The sequence below is a fragment of the Tigriopus californicus genome, chromosome 12, assembly GCF_007210705.1.
Source record: "Tigriopus californicus strain San Diego chromosome 12, Tcal_SD_v2.1, whole genome shotgun sequence".
Lineage (NCBI taxonomy): Eukaryota > Metazoa > Arthropoda > Copepoda > Harpacticoida > Harpacticidae > Tigriopus > Tigriopus californicus.
In genome coordinates, this window is record NC_081451.1 from 11,963,171 (window position 1) to 11,972,775 (window position 9,605).

At 41.5% G+C, this 9,605-nt stretch overlaps 1 protein-coding gene across 1 annotated transcript; it reads left to right on the forward strand.

Annotated features, from left to right (window-relative positions):
* Window positions 1–7,968: 7,968 nt before the first annotated feature.
* LOC131891466 (DNA-binding protein HEXBP-like) lies at window positions 7,969–9,579 on the forward strand. The gene is made up of 3 exons (XM_059241057.1): window positions 7,969–9,076; window positions 9,147–9,321; window positions 9,391–9,579. Exon 1 carries the CDS (start codon window positions 8,057–8,059, stop codon window positions 8,741–8,743), a length of 687 nt encoding a protein of 228 aa, XP_059097040.1. The 5' UTR covers window positions 7,969–8,056; the 3' UTR covers window positions 8,744–9,076; window positions 9,147–9,321; window positions 9,391–9,579.
* Window positions 9,580–9,605: the final 26 nt, after the last annotated feature.

The following is a 9,605-nucleotide window of genomic DNA, read 5'->3' on the forward strand; positions in this document are numbered from 1 at the left end:
TGGTCTTATCCATGTCTGTACTGATTCTTCCGTCTCCCATCTTACTCTCGTACACCAACCAATTAGCACTTCATTTTTTCTGTTGCCGAGCTTGAATTCGAGTCGACAGTTTTCTAAGCGCCTTATCTTTGAACCGATATCACCCGTACGTTTGTAAATCTTAATCTATGCCATCTTTTTTATATGTTCTAGTTTTATAAGTTTTTATGCTTTGATCCAATAGGAAATCGTTCACACCATCCACCGAGGCTTTTATTTAATCATCGGATCGCGATGCGTGGACGCGTTTTCAAGTTAGGCTTTTTATAGATTGTCTTCACTCAAAGTTCGTTCACTATTATGATCGGGAACTCAAGCTTCAGGCCTATGCTTCTCCTGACGTCTCTACTTTTTTTCTATCATTGCAAGCACTGATTGATTTCAGCATCATTCACGCGGACTTTCGAAGCCTTTGCCGAAGTTGCTCTCTAATGCCGTTATGGAAAAGATCACACCTTCAGAAGAACGACCCTTTCCTTTTGGGTTAGAGGCCTCATCTGCTAATACAGACTTGTCAAGACATTGAAATTACTGGTTCCATCGACAAATCCATAAATGCCTTGACACTTTAATTTGATCCCTCAAAGTTGATTTTCATGCCCCTAAAGTATTACTTGCCTCCCAAAAGTTGAAGGTGACATTATCTCCCTTTCCCTCTTCAATGTCCAATTTGCTTGCCTACCTGGGTCTTAATCAGGTCTTGTCCAATGGAATCTGATTGGGGAACTGTAAACAATCAAGCACCTTCAATGTTGCTTTGGAGCAAACAAGATCTTCCTTTTTTGAGACTATAGTTTTCGAAAATAGCAATAAATGGTAAGTGTGGTTCAGATTGCCTAAAAGCTTGCAATTATATCCATTGCCAAGAAAGAAACAAAAAGATAAAAGCCACTCCAAGAGGGTGAATAAAAGGAACAAGTTATGAATGTTATTGTTTGCTTTTTGGGTTGATTCAATCACCTCATTTTAAACTCAATTACGCCAATGCTAATACATTTTTGCCATGTCCGTCTAACTTGATTCTTATCCAGAGTAAAAAGGTCACCATTCTCAATCTTCATAACATGGCCTATCTCTAATATACAATCGACCAATCACCAATGCCCCAGATTACAGGGTATCCCAGAAGTCTTTGCCTATTCTTGGTTTTCAAATTTGACGGATAAAATATTACATTTCATTTCTCATTATTTATCATTATCATTTTATCATTTATTTATGAGTATATACCCCTTTGGCCTTGATCACAGCGGTGATCCTTGATGGCATACTTAAAACCAAATTATTAAGTGATTCCGCCTTGATTCCAATCCATGCCTTTTTGAGGGCTCTTTCTAACTGTGCAAGGGTAGTTGGAGGCTTGGCATTGTCCAGGTTGGTTTGAGGATTGACCACAGATTTTCGATGGAATTTAAATCTGGCGAGTTGCCTGGCCATTCACCCTTGGTCCAAACCTAGGAAAGTGGTCTTGTCACCATTGCTGTGAGATCTTAGAAGTATGTCTTGCTGCACCATCTTGCATCCACAAAGCCTCAGACATCTTGGGACACAATATCCTTTTTGAGATTGGACCAGTTATTCCTCTTCTTTCAAATAGAGGTAGTCCCTCTTCCTTCAGAATGCTGTTCACATAATCATCTGTGTTGACCATTTGTTTTGGAGGGATGTAAGGCAGCCTGGATACTCCTAAAGATCCCATTGCCCCCCAAACCATGATCTTAGGGGGATTTTTCAGTCAGTCGAGGAGGAATGTTAGCTGGACTTTTAGCCCAGACGCGATCATTTTGACCATTTGTAGGATGGAACAATTCAAAGGGACTTTCATCAGTCCATATCACCTACTTCCAATCCTCCACTATCCAACTTTTGTGTGTTATTGGCAAAATTCAAGCAATTTGTCTTTTGTTTCAAGGTCAATTTAGGTTTTTAGGTCGTTTAAAAGCCGTAACACTCAAATCATTTCGTAAATATCGATGAATTGTTGACGTAGAAACTTGATCTCCTGATGCCCTCAACTTTGTGACAATTTTCTAGTTGATTGCCTTCGTTTTCCAATCGATTTTGCGATCACTATCTTTGCTCTTCTGGTTAACACTGAAGGCCTGCCAGAGCGAGGTGTGTCTTGGAGAGGCTCATTTCTTTTATGTAGTGTTCACCAGTTTCTAATTATTCTCACACACACTCCAAGTTGCAGAGCAACTGATTTTTGAGCCACTCCACCAATAAGAAGCCCAATAGCTCGTACACGAATGCCAAGTTTGGATATTCCCGCCATTTTGGACATTCAAACAATTAGTAAAAACTGGTTGTGGGGAATAGCCAAATCTTCGGTCCTTACTCAGGGTGCCCAAAAATTGTAAAACAAAAAAAGGTTTACTAATGACCAAAGAATGAACAATTTCAATGATTTTTTTTATTTCTATTCATATAAAGTAGAGAGGTCAAATTTTTCAATTACTTGTAACCGGCAATTACTTCTGGGACACCCTGTACTTACTTAGACTTCGAGCAACTTGCCAGCTGCCATCTCATCATCTGTGGTATAAGGACCATAGAGCTATGAACCGCGACTTCGTCGAATTTATGAGATGCAAAAAAAAAAGATCCAGGTTCATGAAGTAGGCAAGTTCACTTGCTATGTGGCTCATCATCTGACAACGACCCCACGCAAAAAAAACCTTTTATTATTAATTCAAAACTCCGCTTGAACATTTCCCTGGATCAGCGCTTATTACAGCCGTCGAAGAACCGGATTATACGTCGTGTGGAACACACTGTGTATTGGAATACTGACACGCCAGGGATTAAAACGTGCAAATAAGGGTTAAATGAAATCAGAGAGATAAAAAGTTAATCAGATCCTGAATTCTAAGCCCAAAGAAGTATAGTATTGCTCGCCTTCATTGCTTGTAAAATCTACTGCCTTCTACAGTAAAAGAAACCTAATGGCCTCAACCCATTGTTATTGTTTGTTATAAACATTTCAAGCACTGAGAATTCTCACACCTGATTCATACTCACAAACGGAGTAATGTTTAAATTAAAAATGCTGAATATTTTTTAGCTCAATGTCTTTGGAGTTGCACATCTCTTCTTTTTTGGCTTCATTGCTTGAAAAATGTGAAAATCAAAAAAGCTTTTAGCTGGAATATATTGTTACATCCGCAAAATTGTGCTTGTATCCATTATTAGTAGAAAAGATATTTTTGGTTGTGGTAGCCGTGCTTATTGCGTTAAAATTGAGTCGGGTTGAATCGAAGAGTTTTGTGTCGTGGGAGACCAGATACTTTTGAACATTGAGAATTTGTTGCAATACTGGTGCAGTAAAAATCGAATATAAGAGCAGAAATTCACGGCCCCAAAGCTGCTCTTATATCCGAGAGAAACGAGAACCATTAATTGCAACAATTCAGATTAACAACTGTGCAGATTTTCTTTCCGTCGAAGAATGCAATTTTTGCCAACCAAATTTGTGTAACGAAATGTAGGTGTACGTTTATTATTATGTCCTATGTGTTGTCACTACAAACTCTTTGACACGAAATCCAAAACAAACCACACCTTAAAGTTGGTCAATGGTGGAAAATGGCAAATCATCGTATGCAATCCGAGTTGAAAACTCGGCACTGCAATGCAAGAGCAGTTTATTTAGCAATCTCCCGTGCGTCTTCCCGTTTTCTTTGGGCCGCGTGACGTAGCAAACGAGGTACCTTATTGCTTGATAGGATATTGGATGGCGAGAGCTTCAATTTCGCCTAAGGAGTATCGAGATTCCGTGTCAGTCAAAAATCGACTCTTTGCTTGAACGAGTCTCCATTGACCATTGTCACCAGAACCATGATTTTGAAGGAGAGCGAAACCAATGCCATTAAGCTTTGAAGCATCAGTTACCAATCGTGTTGGGAGGCACATATTGAAATGGGCCAGAATAGGTGGGGATGATAGAGTAGATCTGACTTGATCAAAGGCCTGTTGGAGTTCATTCGTCCATATCCAAGAACTGTTGGGACGGAGGAGTTGACGTAGAGGTTCGATTTGGCTCGAGAGGTTGGGTAGGAATGATTGATCCCAGTTGATTGGCCAACTCAAAGAAACTTCGAAGATCAGTTATGTTTGAAGGTACGTGGAAGCTTTTGATGCCTTGGACCTTTGTAGAATCAGCAACACTTGGCTGATAATCATTCCCACAAACGACACCTTTTTTTTCAATCTGGAATTTTGCCGGAGCTAAAGTGATTTGGTTATCACAGCACGTCATGATAAGATTTTCCAACGTATCCTGGAGTTCGGAATAAGTGTTCGCAAAGACCAAGATATCGTCCACGTCCTTGATCTTGTTCGGGATCTTTTTCCAGTTTTCGATTACCGCGTGCGCAAAACTCATCACCCGAGCTCGAGAGACCCATGGGGGCACGGGTGAAGCAATAGGTTCCCCATTTGGTGATGAGCCTTGTTGACAATTGACTCTCTTCGTCCAATGGAACTGGAAATATCCTTTGGTGCAGTCCAGAGTTGCAAACCATTTTGTTTCATGAGGAATTGACGTTTTAACATCCTTGATGAACCGATCTCTTGACAAAGCGATTGAAAAAGCCACGTTCCAAATAATACAAGAATGGAATCTTGATCCGATAAATCTAGTTGGATTAGCGACTGATGGTGCCTCAGTCAGGATTGGGGAACACTACAGCGTTTAATCTCGTCTCCGGAAACACTTCACAAATTTACAGGGTGTAAAGAAATTAAGGGCCTCCATGACTGTTTTTCACAACATTTCTCCCTGCTCGAAGATTTTTTTGACATTAAACCACAATCATTCATTAAGAGGAACTGTTAAGTACCTAGTGACATATTACAAATGGTCTAACGATGTCCTGGAGGCGATGGATAACCCTCTGGTAGAATGACGTCAAAACAATGTCAGAAAATTCAAGTGCGCGCAGTCTGAAGGTCAGAACCAAGGCTAAGGGCATCCTGAAGGCCGGTAAAGACAAAGGAACGTTGGTGAGCCTTTCAGTGTTCATCTTCAAACCATTGGAAAGTGGATATCCTAATGCAAATGCCATAAATCCTTTTAGAATAGACCAGGCCGATGGCCAAAATCTAGATTTTGAAGACTCAATCTTTAGGTGTCCAAACATCAGAAAGTTGCCAATCTCCTTTGGAGTAAAATTGGATCATTCGTGGTATGGTGTTAGGCTTTTCACTAATCCCTTTTAATGAAAACTGGAGATTCAGTCTGATCAAACAATTCTTTGAGTTAGGGGATAGGATTTTCAGAAGCAACAAAGAGCGGCCCTTAATTTCTTTCCACCCTGTAGTTCACGTAAGGTACACGCACGCACGCACGCACGTGCCATTCTCTTGATCTTGCCTCGAAAGAGATGCTATGAAGGTCATGCCTACAAACATCGAATACATGATCCAAGAAACGCATAACTGGTTCGTCCGTTCTGCTGAACGATCTCACCAATATCGAGAAATTGCCGAAGTCACTGGCATTGACTCCTTATTTCGGTACTCAAGCTGAGACAAAGAAGAACAAGTATTTCCAAGAACCTATTGGATCCGGCCAGCAAGTTGGAAACGTGAGAAAATTCAATTCTCCCAGTGCAACAAGGTATATATATGCTTTTGAAAGTCGTGATATTACGTTAGTTTTTGTAAGCCGAAACAATGTATTGCAGTTGGCTTAGGATTGTCGATTGCATCGGGCGAATTCTTGGCTCTTATGATGCACTGATGGCCTTTCAGTTTGAATTGCTCATAAGAAAAATGCCACTACGGATGAAAATAATCGAACGTATCTGATATTCCTTCTGCCTACTCTGAAGGAAGTCCAACGGCTAAATCAAGTAAGCTGTTACTCTATTTTTCGGTTTCGTACATGTTCATGTCGGTAACTTTGATGTGAGGGGTTTCAAAGTAACTCCAAAGATCCCAATGAGGCTCTCCAATCTTTTAAGATTGTTCTTCCGAAGCTAACCACTCAGATGAAAATATTTGCAATCTGAGCCTTGACACGGATTTTTTGGGCGCGTTGGAAAGCTGTGACGTTGATTCTCGATGGGCTTTATTGGAACGGTTAAATAAGTTGAAACTTGACGAAAGAAAAACTAAAGACCTTAGCTTTCCAAATAGATTAACAACCCCAATATCGCCCAGACTTTTCCCACGAGAATTTTTCCCCAATCAAGACCAATCAACTTTCTGTCTCCTTGAAAATAATTTGAGGCAACTTTGATATTATGAATGGAAAAGCACGTCAGCAACCGCATTCTGGATTGAAGTTAATTCCTTCGAGAACGCTTTGGGAAACATCCTATTGGAATTAATAGTGTCCGGCGCGCTTCGGATGCTTTGTTTGCCAATCTCAAATGCAGAAATCGAGCGAGTCTTCAGCCAAGTATCTATTGTGAAAAACAAACGTCGGGCTAGAATGTCAACCCAATTGCTTATTGCAATCTTCTACTGTAAATTTGGGTTATTAAAGTTCAAGACTAAAGGATGCGATTTTGATCCCCCGGTAGAAATGTGAAGTTATATGATTAAAATGTAACAAAGTGTTCGGGTTTTTTTTTTATTTTTTGTCGGAAATGTTTGAAAAGTGGCGAAAATTCCATTTTTGGCCAAATTTTAGCGATTTGTTTTTTTTTTCTTCGGCGACTTTAAGGTCAAATCATCTGGCACCACTGCAAGCAAACGCCACATTTTTCCGGTTCTGTGCGTGGTCCCGCAAATCCAGCAGCAATGGGTTGTTGCGCTCTGAGGGTGTGGCCCTATTCCGGTTGCCCCAAACAACGACGAAACAACCCCCGCCCCCCCACTCAACGTCTTCCTCTCGACTCTGTGCTTTGCATTTTGAGAGGACCAATTCAAATCTAAACCCTCAACCGCATGTACCCATCAGTCGCCCAAACCAGCATTGGGAAAGGATTCTTTATAAGTCCGTCTTTTGGGTCAGAATTTGGAGGTTTTGAGAAAAAAGATCGGCCCTAAAGTTCCGTCTCTCCTTCGAGAAGCTGCCATTCAAGCTGCTTTGCATTAATGCCATTACGCGCCATCTATTGTGTACTAGCAAAAACACTTATTCCAGAACCAACAAATATTCTACAAAATGACACGAAATCAATGAAAAACGAGCCCAAAGTGATCACTATGATCACTATGAGGCAGATCAATGAATTTGGTTGCACAAAGGGGTCTATGGGACCTGAATTCTTCACCAATATTAGCTGAATCTTTTTGGTCAGTGCTGCCAATTTTTAATTCATTGTGATCCAAGACCTATCCTTGCTTCGGCTAGCCTTGCCCACCATTGACTTGAAGTTCATTTGTCTGTAAAATCGGGTCATGAGAACCGAAGCTATCAAGCCAACTGTCAATATTACCTAGAGTGACTCAAACGTATTTCACACGTTTTGGTACAGTTATTTTCTATTTGTCCTCCCTGAAATTAGTAAACAGGTGGAACCTCAAAAACAAACGCACGTGGGTCGTTTCTAGAGCCTCCATGATTTGCGCTTTAATGCGAGACTTGCGCTTTTGGTGCGAATTTTGTGAGGAAAAAGTGGCGCTTACGCACGAGTTCAATGGCTCTATCAAGCTCGTGTAGAAATGACAGACATGTGAACGGACATTTGCTTTCTCGAAACATAATTGTTGCTTTTCATTAAATGTACCAGTCACATAAAAAATGAATAAAAAGTGCATCTTGGTGCCAACCTTGAGAGTAGAAAAGAGGACTTAATTAATTCAATTTGTGCGGCTTTTGTTCGAATATTGATAAACCGTATGAAAAACTGGCTGGTTCTATTGTAAGATCTAATGATACTATAGAAGCTTTCCCCCCCCCACACACACACACTGTAATGTCTAATCATGCTCAAATGATAAAATTTTGATAAAACCGCCATTCTTAGAATCTCGCGCTTTCTCGCAACACTCAAATGGAGTCCCTGGTAGTGTCTCATGTGTCCATCAGTCGTTGAGCTGCTTCCCCACCATTCAGTTCACCATGGAGGAGGTCCATTACCTCGTCTACCATCACATCAAGGGCAATGTCTGCGGTAAACTGGCCAAGAAGTTCCTGAAAGCCGTAGAAACCGAAGTGGACACGGAAAACGAACCTCTCCAATCGCTAAGCCACATCATCAATTCATCGGAAAAATCCAAAATCGCTCACCCAACCTCAAAAAAACGCAAACTCGAGGCAGAACCTTCGGAAGATCAGATTAAACAGGCCAATATTGCGGCCAAACTGCTCAATTATGACCCGTTGAGTCAGCCCCCCTCTGAATATCAGAACGGCTCCAAAGGCCAATCCTGCTTCAATTGTAACGAATCGGGTCATTTTTCTCGCGAATGTCCCAAAGTGTCGGACCAATTGCTTTGCTTTGTCTGCAAAGAGGCTGGTCATCTTTCCAAGGCTTGTCCCGATCAGACTTGCTACAATTGCCATGAAAAAGGCCATATGTCTAGCGGATGTCCTCAAGCTCAAACACGGCCTTGTTATAATTGCAATGAGACCGGTCATATTGCTCGAGATTGCAGTCAACCACCCTCGGGGCGTCGGGGGCGTGGTCGAGGTGGAAGCGGGGGACGAGGTCGAGGGGGGCGTGGAGGACGTGGACGTCGGCCCGCCCATCGTGATTGGGGGACTGGCGCCAACTCCATGCAGTTGGGGTCCAAGAAGGACGAATGAGTAATTTGTAAACGTATGACTCAATCTGAAAATACAATTGATGGAGAATGATATTGAATAATGATTTGTGACGTTGATTGTTTATCCTGATAAGATTGCATTCCCTGAAGAGGTCAGATTATAAGATTGAGGTCAAGTCAGATCATCCTCACTAGCCCTTGGCGATTCCAGATATCTAGATCATACCGAGTGAACTTGTACATTATGAAGGTCTTCTTGGGACTTCTGGCCTTTGTCGCATTGGTGGCAGCCGACGACCTGCGTGAGATTCACGTCCAAACTTCGGATTGCTCGGATTGTGGCATGACTGCTTTGGGTCAACTCTCGGCCAAGGTAAAAAAATGCGGTTTTTTTTTAATCTTAGACGTTTTATAATATTCATCTCTTTCCTGCTCAATCATAGGTTTGTGGCAAGGGTCAGGCCACTTCTGCTAGTGGCATCTGTTGTGTAGCCTTCCACATGAAGACGGGTCAAAATGACTATGAAGAAGGTTCAATTGACATCTTTGCCGGACCCTCCGCCCTAGGAGAGTGCTACAACTTCGATTTGGGAACCTTGGGCAGCGCTAGCGACATTAGTGAGCAAAGATAATGTCAGACGTGTTTCAAACAAGATATGCCTTTTCATATTAACTTTTTCCATTCAGGTATGACTGTTTATCACAGTGGATCGGATGGTGGCAAGTTCGATTGGATTCAAGTGTTAACCTCATCCAATCAAATCTATCGATGCCAACTTGGAACCTTTTTGGATGGAACCAGTCTCATGGAAGCTACCGGATGTACTCTTCAGAAATAAGATGAATAAAGCGCCAAGCCGATTTCGTTTCCTCTAATTCCGATGCATTTATTAGCAACTTTT

Excerpts from the sequence above, each read along its gene's own strand:
- LOC131891466 (XM_059241057.1), top strand. The coding sequence starts at position 8,057 with ATGGAGGAGGTCCATTACCTCGTCTACCATCACATCAAGGGCAATGTC.